Raw genomic sequence first — 27,257 nt, forward strand, 5'->3', positions numbered from 1 at the left:
TGTACCATAGAATATCTAGGCACCAATATTTAATGTTGGTGACTAAGTGAATTTTGAATTATAGGAGACGTAGGAATCTACCAACATTAAGGCAGCTCAGTTCTCAAACCTCCTTAAATTCAACATGTACCATTATACAGAGTTCATGGGCCCAAAATCATGATGATACTGTACAGAATTTACAACTGAGTGATAGTGAAGCTTATAACATCAGCATTATATCCCATATTATATATGTCACATGGCGACGTAATAATTAATGCATCTCAAAGGAAAGAAGGCATATGCAATTTTACTGTGGTAGATTAATGTGCTGCCATTATTTCTCTGAAACAAGAGGACTACAGTTGATGCAGATTTTTGAGCATGACTGAAATTCTTTCAATTTTAATAAATTTCTTCTTATTAATTACAAATATTGTAAGGGTAATTAGTAAATGTTCATAATATTTTTTTATGGGAAATTAATCTATGTAAGCATCTTGATTAACTGGAGCACTGTATAAATGTAGTGATGATGATGGTCATACAATGATGGTCGATGATGATCATGATGATGAGGAGGAGGGGAAGAAGGTTGTGATGATTGTGAGGATGTAATCCAATAAAATTAGACGTCGTTATTGAGAAACTTCTGATTGGCAATACCAACACGACATAATGATCAAAAGCGTCTCGTCATGCTTTACCTCTAACATTGTTGGAGTAGGTGAGGATGACAATAAATATGCTGATGACAATGATGATGTTGATGATGATATGATGATGATGATGATGATGATAATGTGATTTATCAATGAAGAGGATGATGGAACACCATTTGTATTAAATGTTAGAAAAATTCTGAAAACAATTTGTCAAAAATAACAAAAAAAATACTTTCCAAGTAATTCAATTTCATATATAATTAACACTTTAGAACTAGAACAATATTATTAATTGATCAGGGAAAAAATGTTGCAATAGACTAAGAAAATACTCGATTTAGGCATCAGACTAACATAAAAGATGTTTCACCATGCTAAAAATTGTAGTACAAAATATACAAAATGTCAACAGTGTTTATTCGTACCTGATTTCAAAACTGCCGGGCTTTCCTGTATTTCCAGCGTTAAAATGAAAGGATGCCCTAGAAATATCAATTTCATCCAGAGGCAGAAAATCATGCTGATTACGGTAGATGTAAAGCTTGCACGTGCTGTCTCCAAAAACACAGAAGCGCTGTCTGTTTGTTTTGATAATACCACGTGTGGGAATTTGCAGCCAACCGAAAAGTTTAGCTTCCGGGTTGACCGAGTTACTTTCACTCTGTTCCGCTCGACTTACAACTGTTTCTTTGGAATTGTCATCTACCCCATTTTTGTCGGCGTCTGTTGAAGAATCCATTTCTGTAGAGCTATTTTCGGAAACATCGGGGGAATACGGAGCAGACGACTCGTTCTGTGAGCCGTCTACTCCGGGCCCTCCCACCGAAGGATCCATATTTGTCCCGGAAGTTATATCTTATGACAACACAGCGGGAGGTGAGGGGTCATTTCAAAATGACAAAACATAGCCGTGTGATCTGAACTAGCTTCAGATGTACACCGTTCAAGTACGTATCATTCATCAAGTTCTATTTATCTTAAACGTAAAACTGAATTTGATCAACCAGTTGCCGACGTATGTCACCATATTTTTTATATATAGGCGATTCATCTTACAATATTCATGAACATTAATATTCCACTGAAATTTCCTTTCTTTTCATTCTTTAAACTACATCTACTGTTTTATCAATCAATTTTAAAATTAGCTCAAATCAGAACAGTTGCGATTGTAACTTAACCGAAATATGGAAAGTTAAAAATAATAATGAATCGGTGATGCTGCATGCATGTGCGCGCACAGAACTTTCTCAATTTACTAGAAGAAAACTGCTGGGAAACTTTAAAACTAATTGCGGGAAAATAAGAAATATAAAAGTAGATACAAATATTGACAATTTTAAGCTTAAAATGATAATCTGGGAAAGAGACATTCTACACTCTAACGTTATGATCGTAAAAAATTGTAATATCATTATGAAATACATGTAACTCGAGTGAGGTAGATCTACGACAAAGCGCTACTTGTGGGTGAAAAAGAAACAAAAATGAACCATAATTCAATTTGAATTTTTTTTATACTTTCTTATTTTGTCATATCAACCCTCTCACTTAAAATTCGTAAAACTTTTACTACGACAATGACTTCTTAAATTTCAAAAAAAAACCAAAAAAACTACAATAATGTATGGTCAAGGGTAGTAGTAATGTGTAGTATATATACATGATTGCGGCTGTTCCGGTAATAATGTTTTGGCTTTAATGGACTAAAAGTACAAAAAGACTCGTTTATTTCTAAATCTTAACATGTGAATGCATGACTATGTATTTGTTCTCGAAGAGGTATGGCGCATAACGACCCGTTTCGACCTAAAGGTGACCGTTTTGAAAATCCGATAAATTTGCGACCTTTGGTGGAGGTTTCCCCGTATTTTTTTTATTTTTCCTTTTTTTCACAGAGCACATCGGAGAACCAACTTATAGAATGGTTCATTTTATTCAGTGTAATAAAATAAGCTTCAATGCTATTCTCAAAAGGTGGTCCGATGCGGTCGTAATGAAAAATTGAATGAAGGACCGTGGGAGAACATTAATAACGAAGAATACCGGAAAACCCCGACATTCCGCGATTCAAGACAATAGCAATCACGAGACCGGATATGACGTTCCGCTTAGCAACGCCAATAGTTTCGCGACAGTCCATCGCTGCATTTGGCGAACTTTTCCGCGCGGGAAACTTTAAAGTTAAAAAAGAGGTAGCTTATCCGACAAGAAGTAAGAAAAACTGAAGGCAGACAGCACATACAAAATCTATCGATATGAGTGAGTATTACACGTACGGTGGGGCTTTTTAAAAAAAAAAACCCAAATAGATCTTCTACATGATCTATAAAAAATGCTAGAATAATAACCGGTTTACCGTCCTATGCTAGAAGACACTCGCTATACTCTGAAAGCGGACTATCTAGAGCCTCTTGCTAATCGCCGCTCTCGGAGGAAATAACAACTTTTTTACAAAATAACTAACAAATTAACACCCTTATATCTATCTAATTTAGTACCTCCTCTAGTCTCTGAAAATACACATTATAATCTCCGTGACGCAAATAATTATTCTCTACCGAACTTTCGACTTCAACTAACAAAATCTACTATTCAACTTTGGAATCAACTAGATTTAGAAATTCGACAAAGCGTTTCGTTATCGGTATTCAAAAAATCTATTAACATTAACAGTACACCAGCCCCTAATTACTACTATTTCATTGGAAGTCGAAAACCTAATATACTACATGCCAGGCTAAGAAACAAATGTAGCACTTTAAACAATGACCTGTTCCTATCAAATTTAATAGATTTTCGGATATGTCAGTGTGGATATCACACTAATAACACTCAGAAATTCATTATAGATACAAACAGATTTTAGTTGGTTCACTTATATTGAATATGTATAACATCAAATAAATGTATGATTATTCTCTCTAAACTATAATAAAATTGCAGCAATTATGGAACTATTTTATACCAGTATCTTCTCGGATGTTGACGACAAAAGTGATAAGGTATATTCAAGGACGCAAGGAGCGAACGGAGATTGATGCCTTTGGCAAGGAATGTGATGGACAATGAAAGCAGAAAGCATTGGGAAGTGTTTAGTGTGTACTTCTGCTGTCAGCATCCGAAAAAAAAATTTACCTTTATCGATATGTATAGAAGTGCGTACATAAACTAAGTACTCTCTCTCTCCTCTCTCCATCTCTCTCTCTCTCTCTCTCTCTCTCTCTCTCTCTCTCTCTCTCTCTCTCTCTCTGATGTATATTAAATTGTATATATGTAGATAAAATCGCATCTTGTTTAATGTTTAATGTATATGTAAACTTCTATTGGGAAAGGGCTTTATATAAGTCGGATAACTTGTGCCCATTCCCATTGTATATTTTGATACAATAAAAATATGTTTAAATCAAAATCTTCTACATGTTTATCTGTTTCGTGCATGTTTCGAGATGACCAAATAAATAAATTGTATAAAATTTGCCCGTGAAAACTACAACGAGAATAGAAACAAATGTGCGGACAAGTTGCAAACGTAAAATGATAGTATTCGCAACATGCGGTTAGTTTTAGCCATTTCAAGTAAAATGTCTGTATAGTTATGTTCAATCTTAAATATGAAGAACTATGATATGAAGGTGGATATTAAAGAAAATAATGGACATCTATAGGTGTAGTCTTTATGACAAATACATGTACTATAAAAATAGTAGTGAAACTTGAATGGTATCCATTTTCTTTCAAAACAGGTAAGCGAATGCACATTCCCCTGAAATTCCAACGTTACACAGATGAAAAGGACATCAGAAGAGAAATAGAAGAAATCCGACAACGTATTGAAAGGAATACCGTAAGTTAATAACTTACTATAAGCTAATTTATGGAGTTTGTGTAGTATGGTAATACCGTATTGTAAATGAAGGAACGAATTATTTCTATTTCTTCCTTCGAAATGTGTTCGTTTACAATCAATGTGATTGAAATCGTCTATATGTGGCTTGCTGGTTGTTTCCGTTGCATCTGACTGAAAACTTAGAACGAAGCCATTGACAGTGTTGATTAACTTGATTTTAATTAGATTGGTGCATGTTAGGCTTCTAAGCACAAACTTACATTTGCCACAAAACTTTGAAAGTATTCTCCTTTAACTAACTGCAAAATAACAGCGTTCTAACCCAAATTATTTTATTATCGAATGCAACACATTCTACCCCGGTAACTATCAATACAATAACAGGAGAAGACAATACAAGAAACGCACGACTGTTTAGATATTAGAATCGATAAATGAAATCACGATTAAGCAAATTGATTGCACATTTAGTTATGACAAATATTCACTTCGTCTGTTTAAGATGGTAAATCGTTAATAAATTGCCCGTGTATTCTATTGACAGATGATGAATATGGACATACAGACAAATGTCACGGCAGAAGTAGATCGGTTAAGACAAGAAAACATGGATATGGCTGCCATCTTGGATAGAGAGGAGACATTCTATGGGCACACAAACATCTACGAAGAAGTGACTAGACTCCGTTGTATGAATTTGAGACTCAAAGCCACCATGGACATGCGAGGAATAGACATCCCAATGGAAACCTGTAAAGTGTCTCGTCGTGGTAACGGAATATTTGAAACAGTCGCTTCAGTAGAAGAATCGTTTCAGCAGAAGAACAATAAAAAAGATGCAAAACTCCACAACAGCGACAACAGAGACTCTTTAGTCACCGGCCAAACCGACGATGACACATCACCTGTTGCTGGGAATTCTAACACAAACTCTTGTAAGTCAGCAGGTATGTGCGTCAATAGAACCAACTACACAGAGATTAACAGGTCGAGTGGATTGATGGCAACAACGAACTCGCGTCGCTTTCCGGACCAGATTCTCCAAGAGTCACCGTGCCCTACTTATATGCCCAGAGTTCAGTATCACACCGCTACTGTAGAAGACGCTGAAATACGAGGTCAGTATCAAGGTCATTACCATTATTGTAAAATTGACAGATATATATGCAATGTATCGTATCGTTGCGTATTTTACTTTGATCTAGTATCCTTAATATTCTTCTCTCGAGAAACTTTACATACTAGCTAAATAAATTTTCTTAATTCGCTAGAGCTTTAAGAGCTGAGAATCTGGGCTGTTCGATTCGATGGATGACATTTGAAGTGGTTAAGTCGTTAAATTCGCAAAAAAAAAACAAAAACAAACAAACAAACAAAAATACAAAAAAAAAAAACGCTTTCGGTGAAGTTTCTTATCATTGCATCTGTTAAGTTTTCCGTTTTCTTAAATTTGACAAGGTGTTCGGTTTTCTTTTCCAGTTATCTTTTCACCAAACCGATCGAATACGCCAGCCACAAATCTCATAGACGGACATATATCATCCACGGCTTTGAAAGGTGGCTCAACAAACCACGACACTAATTTGGTAATCCCGATCAAACTGGGCTCCTCTATTGATACGGCGAAGACAACACCTTTAAGTAATGTCGTCCAAACCATTTCCAGCGACTTCTCAAATGGTATTACCGAGCAAGGTAATTAATATAGAAGTCACTCTGTTATGTAGTCAAATATATTTATGATACTTTCCTTTATTCTTTGCTTTCTTGACATCAAGAGTGAACATTGAAAAGATCATCATACATGTATATTTGAATGTCTATTTGATTAAAAAGCACGTTTTACGTATTTTTTCCAATAGGAATGGATGAAAAATACATAGACAAACCAAATAAAAACAACAGAAATTTCTTCGCTTTTTTGACATCAAGAGTTAACATTGAAAAAGATCATATATTTGAATGTCTTTTTGTTAAAAAAATACGTTTTATATAACTTTTTCAAATAGGAATGGATGAAAGATATGTAGACAAAACAAACAAAACCAATAAAAATTGATTAAAAAACAATAACAAAAACAACAACTGTTTTCATCAAGATATGCGATCATTAATTAATCCATTTTGTCTCCTCGTTAATTTGTAGATGGTCTGATCCATAGAACGATCGTATCCAATATGGAAGGACCAGCACAATCCAGCCCTCGCCTGTGTACGGAGGAGAGAGGAAACAAAGGACCGGTATACTTTAAAGTTGTATCGTCTCGTCAGAAGAGGCCAGAATGTGTCCCTAGACTGGACTTGACAGCTTTGGTATCGAAGTCCGACATCGATATTGCTAAGATAGAAAGAAGTAACGTGTCTGGATGTGAATGTCGGCCAGGAAACGACGCCAGTCGGCAACAACACAAGTCAACACAAGGTAAATTTTTAAATTTGCTCGACCGCAGGCAGAACATAAATGATATTCATTATTTGAACAATAATTGGTGTTCAATCGTGTATATATATGTCTAATTAACACACAAAAAATTATATAAAATAATAGGATATAGTGCAACGGATTTTTTTTGGGATGCAATCAATTATTTTTCATATTTTTAACTTGAAGTAAAATTAGAAGCTCCAACTTTTCAATAGTGGTTATGGTGTAAAGTAAGTAGCTTTTGTAACTGAAGAAAAATACTGAATCGTCTGCTCCTGTTTTTGACAGTGAAAAAATACCATTTGTCGGTGGGGAAGCATCTTTAAAATTTAAAAACAATTCATCATTTGTTCGCGATTGGATTTTCGTGTTTATATGCTGGGGAAAAAACTACAAAATAATAGATGATAATAAAGAAAACCATTTGTTCGCGATTGCTATATTTAATATCCGATGCATTTGACAATGGTTATGTACGCTAAATAATAAATGATTATTCACTTTGTGCACGCATCATTACTTTTAATATAAGTAAATATGAAAAATACACAGTAAATGAAAAAGTCCCACACCTGAAAACATGTCCGAAACAAATGATCGATATGTTAAAAGTTCCCGATACGAACATTTCTAATGGACACAAACATCTATTTATTGACATATCCAACAGATTCTAGGAGTTCACGGAAGAAAACAAATCATTTGAGTAAAAAAGGCAAATCACCGAACAGACCGAGGAAAGTGAAGAAATCCCGTGTTTGCCCAAATGACACACAGAATGACGTACACTGTATAGATTTGAGCCAGGAAGATGTTACCATCAGACCCGATAAAGAAAGCCATGTCATCAAAGGTAATGTTTCTGTCGGTACATCTGGAAGTGGGATGTATATTCCATATTCAGCACGACATTCTCCGTTTCAGGGAGATCATCGTACTGAATACCATTGGCTAGTGAAGTTGCTTATTGTCCGTCTTCGATATTCCAGGGACTACTATCATTGTCGTTATAGTCACCCCTTGATTATGTCATAACAAAACTGAAGGCGATGTGTGCGACAACAGACGAGACAGGTAGTTTGGTCCTTTGATGTACATTAAAAGATTCGAATAAGGGTATACTATAAAGTTTTTGTTGACCGTTGCTCTCTGTTCAAAGGGAATCTATGAATGCCTGTGATTGGACAGTCGTTTTCCTTCTAAAAGCCACCAGTTTTACTCTTGACATATTCCAGGGGTAGATATTGCGACAGAATGCTAAATGTTGGATTTACATTTTTATGATTTCGAGCATATTTTAATCAAAGATGACCATTGTCGTGAGTGATGCAAGCTGAAAACCACATCTAACCATTAATTTACATTTTTTTATTGGAATCTAAGGTCGATATAGATGCCAAAGCTTTGCATACAACATTTCATATTGATTTCAGAATTTCTAAGTAACGATCAAGAACCTCAGAAGGAATCAAGCCTGAGTCATCCATCAGAGCAAACAGTCGTAGAACATATTCAATTATCACCAAATATCACACGGGCCCACAAGTACCAACCCGACAAAGCTACCGTCCCGATGAAGATTCACTTTCAAGGTAAATTATACTGGTCAATTGTATAATTATGGTATTTCTTTCACTCTTGTTAGTCAGTGACTTCTGTAACTGTTGAACATGACTAAAGATAACTTGTGTTTGAAGAAAGAAAAGAAAGCAACGCAATTTGTGTTGGTTTCGTGCATTTAAAATATTTGCTACCCTGGGAATACCTATAATGGTCATATATTTTAATAGTTCAAATCTTCTGAATTGTAAAGATCAAACAACGTAATCAACAAACTTTACAAAAGTCACATTCAATGTCAGATAAGTCACTGGGTAACAGGATGATACTAACATGTCCTTTTACTTATCGCTGTACATTATACAGCGACGTGTGTTTGTGTTCAATATTGCAGAACATTGTTATGAAACGATTAAAAATGTAGATTTACTATTTACGAATATATTATTTTCAGCAAGGACACTGTATCGTGCAAGTGATGTCCTTATGGAAGACAATATGAAGTCAAGATGAGCTGACTTGGGTTGGATTGGATACAGCCGGTGACACCATCGTGTATAACCAACGTATTTCCCAGTGTTCATTGTGGCTGTTGTGATGAATATATGATAGTATTAATAGAGATGTGCTTTATAATAAATAGTTTTTTTCATACTTATAAAGACTTGCATCAACTTTGTATTTGATGGTGGCAGAAGAGCAGATTGTTTCTGGATTATTCCAAAAGTAACAGCATGCCATGAAAGAATAATAGACAAACTAGACAGTGACTGCATTTTAATGTGGAGCTTTATATTGAAACTACTTTCAGTAGAATAATCACCAGGCAGATTACTGACAATACAAAGTTCCAACGACAGTTCGACAGTATAAATACATGGTCTCTGATTTAACTGAATATTTTAACACACAAGTTAATAGCAATCTTATTTAAACAGTTTCTCCATTACATACATGTAGTTTGTAGAAGTCATTTGTAACAACATACATATGTTATTTGAGATTATAAGATTAATAATCAAGTCATTAAATGCTAAAATGCATACATAACATTATCATATAAGTGACAAAATGACACTACCATAAAATCGCCTTCTTTATGTGGTTGTTATTTATATTTTGTTTGTATATTTAGAACAGCACACATAATTGCAGTAACCCTTATCGTGTCCGTGACAAAATGTAAAACGATAAACGACAGTCAATGAAATAAACCACAATAGTACTCTTTGATACTTTTAAAACCCTTAATTAAGATCCCAAGGCTATGTGTTATAAACATAAACAGATTGAATTGTTATTTACTTTTGCTAATTTCCTTCACTGCTCCTCTGAAAGAAACTGCGACGCCAAAGTTCGTGCTTCGTTACATACTTATCATTGCATTGACCCAATGGCAAGGTGTATTAGAATGTTTGTGGGCTGAATACACCCGTACTTAACTTAAGTCTAATTAAAATGTATTCATGGTTACATATATCTATATAGCACTTTATGAAGGCTCTCCGTCCATGTTTTGAAATACTCCCATTAAATACGACCCATTTTAGTTCCCATTAGGCTATCTTGTGAAGATCTCCGTTACATATTCAAATCCTGTTAAAGTCCATGAGCTAATTTTCCGAACGGTCTTGTGCCTGGCGACTGTTTACCCTATCAGTGTGTATTGGGTAGAAGTCGGTAGTACATCGACACACGACAGACGTGGGCAGCACCAGACACGATAACACCTGCAAAATGAACATACAGGTGAGTAAAACTTTTGATCTGTTATCTTTGTATTCCGTAATTGAATGTGTAAACGTGAGCTGCATGTATATAAGCATTTTTAGTAATATATATATAAATATTTATCTCACGCTTTTGGTAAAATGTATCTCCCCAAACACTAATTGATGGTAGGCACTCCGATAAGGGCTTATCGACCAAAGAACAATAGTCATTGTAATAAGCCAGTGATCGTTTACCCTTAGCTCGTCATACTTAGAACAATTTCAGTAGGTGTGACGATCGACTATTGTTCACATAGAATGTTATCTTACTTCTGAAAAGATAAATATATTAATTCGTACGATAAATCAAGCAAGGCTTTTACCTGGGAAATTAATTTGAAATCTACCTATACAAGGTGCGTTACCTAAACACGAGGAATATCTATGTGATGAAAACTCTGAGAACATGGAATGCAATGCATATTGATTGATTCAAATATATAATATTTCCAAAGGTAGTACTTACTATTATATTGATATAATGGGGATATTTACTCTATATCAAGGAGAATATATTATAAATATGGAATAGTGAAAGGAACACGGTGTAATATCTATGAGGGCAAATAAAGTTCCTTGTACATGCTAGGACGTATGTGCTACCTTACCAGGTCCAAAATAATACAGTTTTGCACGTGTATTAGGTTTTGAGAGTGTACCATAGTTCACACCTTCTTATCAAAATAGGGAAACATTGGGTGGGTAATATTGGAGATAACAAAATTGTTACATTCCTGTAGATCTTTACTGGGTACATGTATTTCCTGTTTAATTGGTGGTTATCTTTTGTTTATGGAAAAGAAATACATCAGAAACCTTCAGCAAAACAGGGGCAGTAGAATATTTGACGATAATGTAAACCACCATACTATAATATCCTCCTTGATACTCCAAGGGTTACTATCACTGTTGTTATACCCTGGGTATAACTATAGTGATAGTAACCCCTTGGTTACTATGAAATATCGCAGATGACCATATATAGTATGTGTAGGTAAGTTTATCTTCAGTAAATATGGAGTCTGAAACTGGTATATATAGCTACCAATTCGTGTATGTTGAATTGTAATGGTATTTGAAACGGATCAAGTGGCTACAATGGTCGGTACAAGAAGTGGTCACTTATCACTCTGAATTATTTACATACATCGGGGTATATCATTGGTTCTGTCAGGAAAGTCCTATTTGATAAGAGAATTCAGCTGTATGTATTAAACTAGGTTCAAATGCAATTCAATAAAATCATAAAATATTAAATGTCATAGACCTAAAATGCCGATAATATGACATCGTTCAAAACATCGAAGACTTTTCTCAACACACCATTCGATGCTGAACAGTCATATTTAGGATGCATGAGCTAATACAGGTCCTCGCCTAAACTCACAAGCACAGGTGCCTTGAGAGTATAATCTGCCGGCGTTATTATTCCATATAGGAGTTCTTAGCCGCTGTTAAAACCAGGATTATTTGTTGATATTTCACAATTTGTTTTATCGATCCTAGACCTATGTGTTTGTAGTTGACACGTACAGTGTATAATATACATAGAGCTTATCAACTAATCGAATTACTGGTTCCGAGTTCCTTATCTCGCGTCACTTCATTACACGGTAAAGTACATCGTTATCTTAATTATTTTTTCCCATTGTTTATAATGTTTATAGCTTATGCTTTAATTATGCTTGGAAAAGTGTACTATGTCATGTGAGACATGTTGTATTCCAAGACTGTTGTGGTACCTTTCACGTCTTTGATGTTTGTTCACTTTATCTTGTAATCGTAGTTTACTCCCATTTAACTGACATGATTAAGACACATTTAATTTCCTGTACTTATTTATTTAATATCATAATATTGACTAAGAAACGTGATACACACCAACAATTGTATAGCATGAAAAAATAATTATTTAAAAGTGTGTTTGTTTCCATTATTGATCTACATGTACACTTGCTTTAGAGAAGCTAGTTAATATTACTAAATGTTATGTTCTAGTTTAATGATTTGGTGCAATGGGTACCAGCCTGGCAGGTACTAGTATCCGAAAAATTTAAGTCAATACAAACAATTGGTACTGTAGTCCTATTTGTTTGACATTTACTTCCTTTTATGTGTTTAACAGCGTAAATGAACTTTCTTCAAAACTAAAAATCAATATTCCTAATGCGTGTATCTTCACATACTTTTATCCCAGTCTTCAGTTTTGATAAAAAAAACCATACATTTGTATTCAAAAATAAATAAATTAGAACTCGTAATAGGAAGGTCCTCATATAAGGTTATTACTCATATGTGGGTTGTGGAATCAACGAATTATCCCAAATTATGAAGGTATTCTATCTTCTGCATTAAAAACTTGAATAACTACTTATTTTCCATCACTCATATCATCATCAGGTTATCAACTCTATCGTTTGGCAACATTTGGTGATATTTTACGATTTATTCTACAATAGCAAACTCTTCTTCTCAAGAAGTACTTGGTATTTCCTCAGTAACTCTTGGTTACTGATTTTCATCCTGCATGAAACAGCAGATATACCGTCCCTACATTTTCTAGAATGTATTTTTGAAGTCGTTACCGTAATCTCCAGTAGATATATTTCCATTTTGAACTTAATTCTCCAAAAAAATGAGTTTCTGCAATTTCCAGTTGACAACTTCTCTTTTTTTGTTGTTGTCTCTAAAGTTTCCAGTAAAAGTTCACTTGAAATTTCCACAACTTTATGTTGATTTCTACAACTTTATGTTGATGGTTTTATTTTTTCAATCATCGTCTCTTAAATTTTGCACATGCTTCTTTTTAATCGTCTTCTCGTTTATTTTCAGTAGAATATTTTCTGTCGTGTTGAATTTTCCACTTTATTAGATTTCTTTTTTTTTTTAAATTTTTTTTTAATTTTGCCATCCGCCATCCAGATATCCAGTATATGTTTAAAAAAAACGAAATTTCTTTTTACAAATGACAGTAAGTGATTTGGCATTGTCGTTTCTAATCCCGCTCCTTCTCATGGTCATTACATATATATTACACGTTTCGCTTTTGAATTTTCAGCTCCATCATTTTCAGTTAATATCTCCTCATTTGTATCTGTTTTGGTATTTACGCTATATGCACTTAATATCGATTCATCTAATAAAAAAGTAAATGAGGTTTGTTGAACGTATTTGACACATCATTTGGCATATATGACATATACATATTTGACACATCATTTGGCATTTTAAGTCAACTATTGCCTGTTATGTATTTATGTTTTAGGTAACTTCCGGTCACTGTCTCTCTGAATTAGAGAACATTTCTCATGTATGGCTTTTGTGCAATTCGAGCATGACATTCACAAGCAAACCATACCAAAAGATAACCACAGTTGGAATTTTCTCCTAAAACATAAGTTTGTGAAGTTATCCTTGGGGTGACACTAGGAACTCATCCTCTATTTCAAGTACTATTTATATAATGTTTCTTCTATAGCATGGATGCAAGGAATTTCAGAATAATGAAATATTTTTTTATGAATATTTGCCTAAACTATACAGTTATACGAAAATAGTAAATAAAGTAAACAAGCATAATGTCTATGCATATGAACCTATAGTATATGAAATTACAGTGTTAAATTCTCTCACACATACTTATAGACAAGATTGCATGGTTCTCGTGTTGCTTTTCTTTTACAGAGGCCACATACCATAAAAAGTGCTTACTCATTGTGCAATCATAAACGGTGGTAATAATGTTAATGCTAGTATAATCTTACAAATGTTTACGGGTACGGTCCTTCACATAAAATGTACAAACAAGTTCATTTACAGTATCCCTAATAATTCTCCAACTCCTAAATGTTATCTGGCTAATTAAACTAATGATAAACAAACACGTTCGGTATCCCTAATAATTCTCCAATTCCTATTTGTTCTCCGGCTTATTAAACTAATGATAAACAAATAGTTACACAATAGAAGGCTCTACCGTAACGTCAATACATCGATCGAATAATTTTCAAAACTAATATTGATATTTTGTTATTTCATTAGGATATGATCTACCCTTTTGGCATGCATTAATCATTTTATAAATTGATGGGCTAAATTTAGTACAAGGTTAGTAAAATGAGAAGCTAAATATTCAAAGGTTGATCTTAATTCTTTCATGATTTTCAAAAGACTAAAATATGATATTACACTGAGTTATAACGGATTAAACACACAGTTATTGTGATTTAATATAAATCAATAAGTTTGGATTAAACTTTGCTATATCCTTATGTCTAGCTGAACGGGCAGGTGGGTATGTATGTAACGAATTAGTAAGTTTAACAATGCTGTATTGTGTCGTTATTGTATTGTGTTGGTCGATCCTCTGTCGGCATTCAGATGTAGAAAAGTATTGTTATCTTAATGGAAAAAATAACATAATTTACAAATCAATTATATGAAAATATTTGGAAGTAAATGTAAACAATAAAGACATGTCCGTGTGACATCATTCTGGTAAGATCATTGAATGCATTGTACATTATGGTGTACAATATATAGATTTAGCCAAAACCAATTTTGAGACAAGTCTTTGAATTAAGGTATCCAAGACTGCCATACGTAGCAATTTTGAGTACAGTGTATTGATTTTAGTCCAACTATTCAAGTACCAACGTTAGGATGGTAATTGAAATAGAAATACTTCACAATCTTTCCATAACCCAGTGATATTTTAAACATAGCACATTAATCAAATCGTCTACATGAAAAAGGGTAGATTTTTGTGTCATTTCCCGGATAATTCAGATATAGGGCATATTTTGTAAGTAAATTTGATTATGTTGTTTTCCCCTGCATGACAAAATGTTAATTAAGTACAGAATTTAACGTGTATTGTAAATTCAAATTTCCACGTGTTCATTTCCAAGGCGCGATGGTCGATAAAAAAACTACATAGATACATTATTGTTTGTTACTAACTTTGTACTATTCACGTATGCGGGAATATATTTTTATTATATAAGTTACATATTTACTAATATTTTTCTGTTTGTTCTAGTTCTAGAGTGTACAGCTATCTGATTAAAATACAGATCCTCATTGAACATTGGACGGAATGGTTATAAGGATCTGTATTTTAATCAGATTGACAAGAACAGTAACATGAATATTAAAATTGTACAAAAAGATCCCAAATATTCAGTCTCTATAAAAGTTTTACCTCTGTCATCTTAATTTGATTCTTTGTTTACGACGCGTCATCGATGTTGAGGATGAAAAAGTATTCGACTAAAACCAACTCTCAAAAATACCAAGCAAAATTAAAACGGTATAAATTCGAAGATGCAAAAAGATCTTGTACGCTGTATATCAAATATTGTATATGTGTATAAATCAAGTGATAGAGTCAAAAGCTATTATTTTCATAGAAATGTCACCATATGAAAATATGAATAGCTGTTGGGGATCTAGTTTTCTTCTAGATAATGGCATACTCTATACAGTACATTTGGGTTTAGGTAGTTTGGTAATCTTCAAAGGAAGTCTCTGCAGGCCTGTGGTTGGTCAGTTATTGTTCTACTGAATTGTCTTCAGTTTTAACTTTATAACAACTCAGTACAGTATGTAAAGGAAATAATTCAGTTTTCATCCTCTTATGTCACATACCAGTTTTCAATCCTATTTTACTTCTCTTTTCAGATTCCCGAAAAGAATGTGTTATAACGAATGGAACAATTACTAATCGATAAAACATGGAAGTGGAAAGGCCAACTCCAGATTTTAAGAACTATAAGGACAAGCGTGTTACAAACATCATCAATAAAGCTTCCCAGCAGCTGAGAATATCTGGCCTGGTCAGAAAGAATGCTGCCAGGCGTTACATCACCATCACCAACAGTCACGCCTCACTGAACGCTAACAACAATGCCAAGGCCGTTGCTAAGGGCCTTTTGACCAAAGATCCTAGTAACCTTGACCGCCAACTGACAAAAGGGAAAAGTAATCTGGAGCGTCACATGGTAGTGAAAAAGACCCCTGAACTTGTGTCACCACTTTCCAGGAAACCACACATTTACTTTAATGGAAGTCGACGGACAGACGCGACCCGGATATCGAGTTATCCGGATATGACGTACCGACGCGTCGTGCATGCCAGATCTATGGCGCGAATGGCCACCAGGACAGATTTTCTAAAAGCCAAAGAGCTTATGATGGACGTTATGGATCCGAATAAGGCTGCGACACTTTCATTGACTAAATCTGACGAACCTGCAATGAGAGTTCGACCAGCCGTGTCAAGGGAGTCAAGCAAACTAGACGCTAATATGAAAACTGCCATTAACAGGTATGCTTCTAGTGTGTCACCGAAAAGGTCTGATACGATTCCGAGCAGGTCAGATACATCCCACAGTAGATCGGACATAATGCGGAGTACCGACCAACCCATCACCCCGGCTCCAATAGGAAGGAGAAACAGAACACACCCTGAGTCTAACAGAGAATCAACTACACTATATAGTACGCGACTGCCGACGAAAAACGCAAAGTCGTATCTAAAACCGGTGCTCCCAAGAATTTTCTCTGGTAATGTTCCATTTTTGTTCAAGTTGAATGGACCTATTCTTTTGACTGCGCCTCATGGTATTAAGTTATGGCGAGGAGGTACAGATGGAAGGAAGAAAAGAATTCATTACAGGGAAATCTGGTCCACCGAGATAGTGCTTAAACTGTCTGCCCATATAAACAAGTACATGGGCATCCCAGCCAGCTTCATGATCTGGGACAGGAGAATAGCTGCTCCGCTCGACCACAAGAACCTTGACCCCAACTACCTCACGGAAGAACAACTTGCCATGTCGCCATGGCATGAAGCTCTTCTCCAGTTCAAACGATTTGGTAAACTTAACAACTGTCCACTTTTACACATCGATGTTCACGGGAAGAAAAACCGAAAAACAAATCTGGATGTCGACTTCGGCTTCAAAGCGTTGGAAACTCGATGGAAGGACCAAGGTTTTGTAGGTTGGGTGAAATCTGAAGCAGAGGCTTCGTTTAATAGATTGTTCGACCTTCCTTGTTGTGAAACAAACGATGATTCCAAGTACACTACGAACGTGAATCCTAGTCTGTGTGGGGACTGGGGAGGGGACCTATACACCATGACCTGTCAGTCGGTCTGTATGGGGGTCCCTGCCTTCCAGCTGGAGATCCCCAGGAGCATACGCACTCACTTGATAGACGACGAAGTCTTCATGAACAAGTTCGCTAAATGCATTGTGGATATTTATAGGACATGTATTTCACTTAATTCGGACGAAGAATGTGATAGCAGAGTGAGAGAAAATAGAATTTTAACTGAATACATAGAGAAGTTATTTAATGAACATATAAAAATTCAAAAAGTAGCGCGTGAAAAACAGATCTGATAAAAAGATATCTTCATTCATGACGGAATAGTGGCAATACAGAAAATTTCTCAAGGAAATGTGAAGCAGTGTGAAGTATTCTTCACTTGCATACTTGAAAAAGTACAGTAGATATATGTTAAAGTTATTATTGAATGGCAGTTTCCTTCATAATTTATGTTAATTAAGCGTTTATAATCCGGAAACTTGTCTTTATCGGCCAAATATGCTGGTCCCGGTGACATCCGAATAAGACAGGTAATTTAAACCATTGTAGTTTCAGATTCCACATGCTGTAGTTTCAGTGATGAATCTAAAACTATCAGTAATATTGCATCTAAAATGTCAATAATAGTCATTCAAAGAAGTCTCTTTTGAACAATTCAGTATGTTTGTTTCTTTTTCATTTCTGTTATCATACCAATTTGGTCATTTTCATCCAGCAATGAAATAAAACGTGTTTTGTTGGGTGAAATTTTGCAATTAAGATATAATGAACTAGGAGAATTATTTCAAAACTATAGTCATTCCAAATTCAATAACCTTTTACTTAAGTCATTTGTCAAATGATGTATGCCAATGCGCCAGCTGTGTAACTTGTAAAAACACTGATAACCATTAGCCTAATAAGGACGAGACAATCCTTTAATCAGTGCTCAGAAAAATATTTAATAATTTGTTTGGCTGTTTGAGAACTCCATCCATGAACAGAAAGCACACCATCTACAGCCTCTATGTAGGGCAAAAGGAAGTCCTTGCCAAGTTGCTTGGCATCAAAGTCTTTATCAAGTTCTATATCCTTAGATGTATTCACCTGCTCTTGGTAGTACCAGTAGCACATTTCACCGCCATACATCATTCCTAATAGGAGAGTGTCATTCAGTATACCTACAACAGGTTTAAGATTACAGCATTAAATGTTAAACACTTCATAATCCCTAATAGGAGAGTGTCGTTCAGTATACCTACAACAGATTCAGGGTTAAAGGTTACAGCATTAAATGTTAAACACTTCATAATCCCTAATAGTAGAGTGTCATTCAGGATACCTACATAAAAATTAAAGGTTTAAAGATGCTTCATCGCCGACAGGGCATAAATGATATTCATCATTTGAACAATAATTGGGGTTGAATCATGTATATGTATGCCTAATTAACACAAAAAATAACATGAAATAACTTATTTCGCCTTTGGTGCATGCGCAATCATTACGTCATTCCATAGAAGATATAGTGCCACGGAATTTTTTCGGGATGCAATTAATTGTTTTTCACATTTTAAACTTGAAGTAAAATTAGAAGCTCAAACTTTTCAATGGTGGTAATGGTGTAAAGTAAGTAACTTTTGTAACTGAAGAAAAATACTAAATCGTCTGCCCCTGTTTTTGATAGTGAAAAAACACCATTTGTCAGCGGAGGAGCATCTTTAAGGTTACAGGGTTGAAGGTTAAACCCTTCATATCTCTACCAGGAGAGTGTCATTCAGGATACCAACAAAATGAATCAAGGTAAAAGGTTACAGGGTCGAATGTTAAACCCTTCCCCATCCCTAATACGAGAGTGTCGTTCAGGATACCTACAAGATTCAAGGTAAAGGTTTCAGGGTTAAAGCTTAAACTATTCATCATTCCTTATAGGAGAATGTCATTCAGGATACCTACAACAGATTTAGTGTTAAAGATTACAGGGTTAAAGGTTAGCTCTACATCATTCCTATTAGGAGCTAGAGTGCCGTTATGAATACCTACAAAATGTTCCAAGGTTCAAGGTGGTTAAAGGTTAAACATAACATCATCCCCATAAGGAGTGTATCGTTCAGGATACCTACAAAAGATTCAGTAACTAAAATGTTTACATGGGGAATAAATGTGTTATACTACGCATTAAACATTATCTTTAGTCTCTCAATACAAAGTTTATGATATACCAGTACTCTATTCTTCTTTGGATGAAGGAGTGATTACATTTTGTACTGTAAAAAATGATTGTTGATATTTTCATTCATCATTCTGCCCTATTGCCTCCCCTGACCTCACAGAGAGTGTGATTCTGTTGCGAATCCTGTTCGGTCACCACTTCTACAGAGTCACAGATTAAAGTACTTTTGTCCCAACAATAAAAGAACTTGAGGTAAGTACATTTATGTTTGCTACTTTGTCCTGACCGCCACAAAAATAAGGCTCGTCAGACACCAAATGTTACATTAATAAATATGAGCATGTGGTAATTCTGTCTTTTCATAGTCCGTCTCCTGCCGACTAAAAGGAAGAAAAAATTAGTTCTGTTATCAACAGATTATATCTCCTACTCTAAAAGTTCCCACCTAATCTGTACTGCAAACTGTTAATTCGTACTGACAAGTACTTACCCATATTAATTAACTGTAACGTATCGTCCTTTTTCGGTACTTCCTCACCGTCCCCACTAGGTGGTGGTGACTGTGGGGATGGCAGAATCAGTTTAAGCTGGTTAATCCCATCATGTAACATCTGAAAACGTCAAACATACACCAATTAATACTAAACTTGTTTTCCTATTGGCTAAAACGATGTCACATGATATCCAAGATTACATAGTAAAATCTCTCATTAGGTTTGGATCATAGAGTTAATCGTTCTTTTTCCCTAACATCATCAGCAACAGGATATCGGCCAAGAAATGCTTTGGACTTTGCCTCCCTAACACAAGTTTCTTTTAGACCCATGGTAGGATAGGATGTTAACTTTTATTTTGTGTAATGCTACCAGTTTGCCAGAACGCAGAGAAATCAGGTAGACATACAGAAAATAAAGATAACAATCCATGTAGATTCCATGGCGATTTTAAAAGTATTTAGATGAAATGCAAAATGTTTTGCAATGCTTCTATTGACTAGTAACCCCTGAAATTTCAGAATGAAATATACCAGCTTTTGAATAAGAGAGTGTCCTCAGGGGTGAATGAGTTGTGAACTAATTTTACACCTAATCATAGTACTGCAAACCACAGAGATCTGAGAATTAGTTACAGATTATATAATCATGGACCCTCCAGAGTGCCCTAAGACCATTTTTCACGTTTTAGAGCTCTAGATTAAAAAATGATAAAAATCATACTCTACATGGTATATATACAAGAAGATTAGCAAGCTTTTAGATTCAAATATCTAACCCGCCTACCTTTAGCGGCTATAAAAACACATTTCTAGTACATCATCATAAAAATGGTTACTACCATTTAAAAGAGCGATAATTTTCCTTTCGAAATCATCCTACACATCTATACAAAGTGCCGTCATTAAGACAATATAAGCCCCATTATGACAAACACCTTGAACGGCAGTTAATTAATATTCACAGTGGCATATCTGGATAAAATATGCATGAGCTAGGCCTATGCTGCAATCTCATTGGCTGGCTATATAAAGGCTCTCTTCTCGGGATGCATCATAGTTTATCTGTGGCATCAGCTACGCAGCAGAGACACATCGAAAAAGGGAAGATTGCTGCAAAACCTAAACCTCTGATATACTACATACACTAATGTCATTCCTCAACTGTACTCAATGGTACCAACTTCATTATCATGGAACTAATTCTCCACCTTGGATCTTCTCCTTTGTCTTACCTGCATAAAGTTAGCATCAATTTGTTCTGTCCTTTCAGCATCATCTTTAACAGTTTTACAGTACATGTACAATAACGCCCCCCTTCTCCATACAAGGCACTCATTCAACTCGGAACCAAGAACATCTGTAACCTAAAGGCATACAAAATAAAATGTCTTACTAACTTGTATTGTTGCACAGATTTTATTGAGGATGAAATAAAGATTTACAGTTTTTTTCTCCATTTTAAACTTGCTTTAGGTCATCTTTCACCCTACAATATTCTAATCTCTATAACAGTTGAAACTTAACAAGAGATCCCAGAGGGATCTTGGCGCCCACCAAGGAATGATCTATATCTGACAAAGGAAAGATGGATCTTTTCTCTACTTTTTAAACTTTTCAAACATACTACATATAAAATTTGAGACAGATCGCTTCAGTACCTTTTGAGAAATAGCGGTAACAAACTTCAACTTTCAAAATCCAAGATGACTCCTTGGCGGCCATCTTGTTGATCAATCGGTCCCAAATCACAATATGCACAACTAGGGCCCTAGGGGAACCTACATGTGAAATTTGGGAAAGATCCATTCAATACTTACTGAGAAATAGCGATAACAAACTTTGAATAACAAAATCCAAGATGGCTGCCTGGCGGCCATCTTGTTAACCGATCGGTCCCAAAATGCAATATGCACAACAAGGGCCCTAGGGGATCCTACATATTAAATTTGAGAAAGATCCCTTCAGCGTTTTATGAGAAATGGGGATATCAAACCTTAACTATCAAAATCCAAGATGGCCGCCTGGCGGCCATCTTGTTTTTCCTTTCAGCCTCAAAATCTGTATGGCACAAATAGGGACCAAGGGTAACCTTCATGTGAAGTTTGAACAAAATTCCTTTGGTATTTCTCAAGAAATATCGATAACAAACTTCAACTGCCAAAATCAAAGATGGCTACCTGGCGGCCATCTTGTTTTTCCGATCAGCCTAAAAATCTGTATGGCACAACAAGGGACCAAGGGAAACCTCCATGTGAAGTTTGAACAAAACCCCTACTGTAGTTGTCAAGAAATATCGATAACAAACTTCAACTGCCAAAATCAAAGATGGCTGCCTGGTGGCCATCTTGTTTTTCCGATCAGCCTCAAAATCTGTATGGCACAACTAGGGACCAAGGGTAACCTCCATGTGAAGTTTGAACAAAATCCCTTCAGTAGTTCTCAAGAAATATTGATAACAAACTTCAACTGCCAAAATCAAAGATGGCTGCCTGGCGGCAATCTTGTTTTTCCGATCAGCCTCAAAATCTGTATGGCACAACTAGGGACCAAGGGTAACCTCCATGTGAAGTTTGAACAAAATCCCTTCAGTAGTTCTCAAGAAATATCGATAACAAACTTCAACTGCCAAAATCAAAGATGGCTGCCTTGCGGCCATCTTGTTTTTCCGATCAGCCTCAAAATCTGTATGGCACAAATATGGACCAAGGGGACCGTCCATGTGAAGTTTGAACAAAATCCCTGCAGCAGTTTTTAAGAAATAGTGATAACAAGCATTGTTTACGGACGGACCACGGACCACGGACCACGGACGCAGGGCGATTTGAATAGCCCACCATCTGATGATGGTGGGCTAAATATAAAACATGTATTAACAACTAGCCATGTGTTTATGCTAATATTCTTGGAGTGAGTAACACAAATTACCTAGCATGACCAATTAAAGATTGATTCTAGATTTGGTCAATTTCACAGGGTAATGAATTGAGTTGTTCTTGAAACAAATTGAATAAACTGTTTGATTTATTTTAAGAGTAACTCAATTCATCACCCCATGATATTGACCAAAGAAAGATTCTATCCTTATATTTCAATTTAAGCATACATGTATTTCATTTACAGGTCTCTCTGTGGTACTATGCTTGTGCAAATCCACAACAAGAAGCTGTAAGGAAGCAGTCCACTGTTAGAATACATTCAATTAAAATAAAAGTAGGATATGAATTACAAACTAGCTTATGTATTTATATAAATATCATTGGAATGAGTAGCTAGCATAACCAAATACAATATGATATAGCTTTCAACTCTAAACAGTGAATGTCTGACTCTTATCTACCTGTTACTAAATTACACATACCTCTTTCTCTGGTAGGCACCTTCTAGAGAGTTCTGTGACTTTATCAAAACTACCTACAATAGAAGGTCTGCACCATGAAAAATCAATGGATAAAATATGTTTGTAGATAAAAAATTGACATATATAAGTACACATATAAGTCAAACGGAGGTGCAAAATGCCATCTCCGCCTATTGGAATACTCCGGTTATTTGAATATTTTCTTCTGGAAAATGACTTATTCAAATAAGCGAAATCCTCTGTATTCAAGATACTGTTGTTTCCTTGTTACAACCATAAAAGTTCATAGTATGTATTTTCATTTACTTATTTTAATTTTCTTAGCTGTTTTTTCTCTGACTCATTCAATGATATACTAACACAATCCTGTGAGAACAATGGATTCATATACCACAAAGCAAAGTAACCATGATTTCAAGCTTTTAAACATCTTTCACATCTAATAATGTTTAAAGCTTACAGAAGATTTGATGAATTCTCTCCCTTCCATTACTCTCTGGAAACCCTTCATCAACAAGCTGACACTCTTCGTGGTAGGTGTAATCAAGAACAGCCTGAATAAATGATGGCGGTATTCATAGATCTAGATTAATTCAGTTATTGTTAGCAAGTGTATCTAACAGTTATATGTGAGACAAATGAATTTAACCGTTAACATTTAAATTCAAGCAATTCCTTTTTTTCTGCTTAATAATCTTTGCTCACCTTCAGAATTATAGGATTATGGATTGATTTATCTGAACCTTATGATATTTGTTTATAGTCACTTTTATTAAAATGCTTGACTTAAAGATGCTCCACCACTGAAAAATGGTAATTTTTCATTATCAAAAACAGGAGCAGATGAATAAGTATTTTTCTTCAGTTACAAAAGTAACTTAATTTACACCATAACCATCATTGAAAAGTTTGAGCTTCTTATTTTACTTCGAGATAAAAATATTGAAAATAATTCATTGCATCTTGAAAAAAATTTGTGGCACTATATGTCCTATATGAGATAAAGTACTGATTGCGCATGAAACAAAAGAAAAATAAATTATTTTCATGTATTTTTGTGTTAGTTAGACACATATATACACGATTAAACCTCAGCTATTGTTCAAATGATGGATACCATTTATGCTCTGTCGGCGGTCGAGCATTTTTAACATTTCTGATACCCTCGATTACCAACTGGCATAGGGGAGGCAACTCTCAATAAGCTTTTAGCGCCTTCGTCCATTCTCTAAAATGTTAGATATAAACTGTGTCTGACAGTGCTCAACAAATAAATAAACGTTCAATAGTAGTCGTCACATAACATTACGAACATAAATCAATACCCTGTCATTTCCCTTCTGACTTTGTCTCACCTGTGCATAATCCTGGATGAGTTTGGCAAGAATCTGTGGTGTGTACACGGCCGGGTCCGGATAGCCTGCCAAACAAACCTCACAGCGTCTTTTACTTTTAGTCAACAGCATGGGGTCAAGGTCACCTGTAACAGGAAAATCTGAGTCTATCAAAATATCCAAAGAGGTAATGGCATTTCTTTTTTGCAGATCAACAAAATATGTAATGCTATTTTTTTTTTATCTTCATACATACTATTTAATATTTTGTCTCTTTTTGTTTTTGGTTGTAATATTAATGCTGAACACACATATTAAAGAAATAAATATGGCATTTACAATTTGTCTTTGTAATTATAATACAACTGAATATCAAGCTCTTTTCAATGGCAAACAAAATTTGAGTAAAATTAGTTAAAAATTAGTTTAAATGATGTCTGTTCTTTGCGCACTACCTTTCCGAAATGGCTTTAGTTTTAAAATGGGAATTAAACAAGATTGATAATTTTGTAAAGTTACAAAATACTTATCATTACCTTCTGAAAATTTAACTGAAATAAATTAAATACTAATTTACATAATGGGGGTTGTCTTATGTTTGCTGCTGTTGTCCTAATAACTGCATGTTAGTTGACTATCAGTACATTTTTTCTACATTAAAAGTTAAATTACATCTGAAAGAGTCTTTATGTTAACCAGTTTGTCGCAATAAGTTGACAGTTTACTAGATCTTTATTTAAAAAATATGTCCCCATACATGTGCATTACCACATGTGCTTCGTACCTGTGGGGCAGTTGCCGATTATACTCCAATTACATGAGAGTTGACAGGTCAGCTGTTTTTTTATCAGACTTTATTTTGCTGAATTAGACACGACGTAACGTTTCAAAAGTGTCTCATCATGCTATACCTCTAACATTGTTGGAGTATTTCCAGGTACTGATCATCACAGGTTGATAGTATTTCTCAAGCATACCTCCACCTCCTAAACCTGGCTGACATGTCCACAAATGACCATGATTTGATGGCTGTCAATAGGATGTGAAACTAAGCCAATTACTCCAACAATGTTAGAGGTATAGCACGAAAACCAATAAACGGTAATAAGGGCAAAGGGCACGAAGTGCGAAGCACTTCTAAGGTAACAGATACACGAAAATATAAGAAAAAACAAAATCTTCAAAATTCAATCCTACACACCGTCAGCTTCAGTTTGCGGTCGCCAATTTTTCATACATATGGGGAGGTTGTGCATTGCTCCGGTACTGCTCTCCCCAGTAAATATATATCTAATTAATGCAAATGCATAACAGGAGTAATTGAACATTTAAAATAATAATAATAACACTTTGAAAATTAAAAGCTATAGAGTGCAGCCAAAATATCCACCAAGGCGAAGACGAGTGCAAGGAATCATGACATCACATAACGTCAACAAATGGCGCGAAATCATAGGATTCGCATACGCGGCACTCCAGGCCTTGAATGGACACAGAGAAATCTGAATCTTTGAGTTCATTTCTTTGAGTTTATGCTAGACAATTATTACGTCATATACTTCCTATAGTTTAAAATGCGTCCTTTTATTTCTAAATCATGTCTTCTACATGAAATATAAAATAAACAAGTAGAGCTTCGCTTTTCCTATGCCGTGCATGATTCATATTAAAACACCTGGCTGCATCCTTTAAGACCTTGTCTTCAGTCATATTACTTGTAACATAATTGATAAAACACATTGGTTATTTATCTCCCTTAATATGTGATTATCTCCCCTGGTAAAAAAAGTTTAGCAGTTTTGTACAGAAGTCTAACTATTCTGATGAATACACTGTAATACATAATTTAACATAATATTCGTCTAGAAAAGAGTATTTGATGCTAATATTTATTTTATACTTCCTGAAATGTTATGTTATAGATGGGGTTTTTGAGTGAAATTCCTTTCAGTCGGCTTCGGTTTAACGCCTCTACATAGCCTGAAAATGGGCTTTGAGATAGGTTAATGTACCTATATAGTTTTCAGTGAATCGGCACACATATCCTTCAGCGTTTCTAGATACTCTCTGATCAAAGTTCCTGCCATCACGTCGGTGGGTGGATTCGTCTGTTTGTTGTTTGTTTTGGTATTACCTCCCTTCACAGGAAGTGAGGAACAGGAAGTAAGGTAATCCACGTTAAAGGGGAAATAACTGTTTATTATCCTGACATCTAATAATTTCCTCATTTTAAAAACGTTTTAGAAACTTGTTTATATATTGATTTGGCATCATATTTATGACGACATACATAAATGCATACACATTTCAATTAAGATTAGTTATAATTATGAAAGATCTACCTACTTCTAATAAACCGCAGCAGACGTCTTTCTTTGTCAGCAGGGGAAACAACTCTTACGAAGTCAAAGTTTGTGCATCATTTTACATCCTTTCCAAAAACCTATGTTAGTTTTCTAATAAACAGAGATGTTAATATTTTTATTTACATTTTAGATAATTGACCGTTAATAAATGCGCCATCATATTCACACAACGAGCTAAATC

The 27,257-nt window shown here is 35.0% G+C and overlaps 4 protein-coding genes across 11 annotated transcripts in view; 2 read left to right on the forward strand and 2 right to left on the reverse strand.

The window, feature by feature from the left end:
* The window catches only part of LOC138325055 (TBC1 domain family member 2B-like), a 32,416-nt gene extending 30,915 nt beyond the window's left edge, over positions 1 to 1,501 (reverse strand). The window contains exon 1 of the mRNA XM_069270417.1: positions 1,073 to 1,501. Within this exon, the coding sequence (XP_069126518.1) occupies positions 1,073 to 1,482 (410 nt within the window). The 5' untranslated portion in view covers positions 1,483 to 1,501. The remainder of the gene's footprint in view (positions 1 to 1,072) is intronic.
* On the forward strand, positions 1,477 to 9,144 carry LOC138325057 (uncharacterized). Of its 4 annotated transcripts, none has more exons than XM_069270421.1 (8): positions 1,477 to 1,594; positions 4,394 to 4,494; positions 5,042 to 5,615; positions 5,977 to 6,192; positions 6,644 to 6,919; positions 7,593 to 7,775; positions 8,356 to 8,514; positions 8,937 to 9,144. In XM_069270421.1, exons 2-8 carry the CDS (start codon positions 4,402 to 4,404, stop codon positions 8,993 to 8,995), a joined length of 1,560 nt encoding a protein of 519 aa, XP_069126522.1. In that variant the 5' UTR covers positions 1,477 to 1,594; positions 4,394 to 4,401; the 3' UTR covers positions 8,996 to 9,144. The 4 variants fall into 4 exon arrangements, with proteins under 4 accessions (XP_069126522.1, XP_069126523.1, XP_069126524.1 ...); XM_069270422.1 differs by lacking the exon at positions 1,477 to 1,594 and adding an exon at positions 2,585 to 2,909 and having other exon boundaries at positions 5,977 to 6,177; XM_069270423.1 differs by lacking the exon at positions 1,477 to 1,594 and adding an exon at positions 2,611 to 2,909 and having other exon boundaries at positions 6,010 to 6,192.
* Positions 9,145 to 9,526: 382 nt separating this feature from the next.
* LOC138325056 (uncharacterized) lies at positions 9,527 to 17,663 on the forward strand. Its single transcript, XM_069270418.1, has 2 exons — positions 9,527 to 10,231; positions 15,937 to 17,663. Exon 2 carries the CDS (start codon positions 15,990 to 15,992, stop codon positions 17,661 to 17,663), a length of 1,674 nt encoding a protein of 557 aa, XP_069126519.1. The 5' UTR covers positions 9,527 to 10,231; positions 15,937 to 15,989.
* A 628-nt stretch (positions 17,664 to 18,291) lies between these two features.
* LOC138325058 (RAB7A-interacting MON1-CCZ1 complex subunit 1-like) lies at positions 18,292 to 27,178 on the reverse strand. 5 transcript variants are annotated; one of them, XM_069270426.1, is made up of 7 exons: positions 27,057 to 27,178; positions 24,732 to 24,856; positions 23,837 to 23,930; positions 23,377 to 23,429; positions 21,251 to 21,382; positions 20,013 to 20,133; positions 18,292 to 18,530 (listed from the first exon to the last, which is right to left on the reverse strand). In XM_069270426.1, the coding sequence occupies exons 2-7, from the start codon at positions 24,840 to 24,842 to the stop codon at positions 18,292 to 18,294; spliced, it is 750 nt and encodes a 249-aa protein (XP_069126527.1). In that variant the 5' UTR covers positions 24,843 to 24,856; positions 27,057 to 27,178. The 5 variants fall into 5 exon arrangements, with proteins under 5 accessions (XP_069126527.1, XP_069126525.1, XP_069126526.1 ...); XM_069270424.1 differs by lacking the exon at positions 27,057 to 27,178 and adding an exon at positions 26,726 to 26,867 and having other exon boundaries at positions 24,732 to 24,857; XM_069270425.1 differs by lacking the exon at positions 27,057 to 27,178 and adding an exon at positions 25,622 to 25,700.
* Between the last annotated feature and the right edge of the window lie 79 nt (positions 27,179 to 27,257).

The sequence above is a fragment of the Argopecten irradians genome, chromosome 6, assembly GCF_041381155.1.
Source record: "Argopecten irradians isolate NY chromosome 6, Ai_NY, whole genome shotgun sequence".
NCBI lineage: Eukaryota > Metazoa > Mollusca > Bivalvia > Pectinida > Pectinidae > Argopecten > Argopecten irradians.

Bases quoted from the DNA above. Each gene is read 5' to 3' on its own strand.
- LOC138325056 (XM_069270418.1), top strand. From the start codon at position 15,990: ATGGAAGTGGAAAGGCCAACTCCAGATTTTAAGAACTATAAGGACAAG.
- LOC138325057 (XM_069270419.1), top strand. The intron at 7,776-8,355 runs GTAATGTTTCTG...TATTGATTTCAG, and splicing joins AGAAAGCCATGTCATCAAAG to AATTTCTAAGTAACGATCAA. The intron at 8,515-8,936 runs GTAAATTATACT...TATTATTTTCAG, and splicing joins GATGAAGATTCACTTTCAAG to CAAGGACACTGTATCGTGCA.
- LOC138325058 (XM_069270424.1), bottom strand. From the start codon at position 26,797: ATGGCAGGAACTTTGATCAGAGAGTATCTAGAAACGCTGAAGGATATG. The intron at 23,931-24,731 runs GTGAGACAAAGT...TCATTTATTCAG, and splicing joins TCATCCAGGATTATGCACAG to GCTGTTCTTGATTACACCTA. The intron at 20,134-21,250 runs GTAAGACAAAGG...TGACGTTTTCAG, and splicing joins TTGATGCTAACTTTATGCAG to ATGTTACATGATGGGATTAA.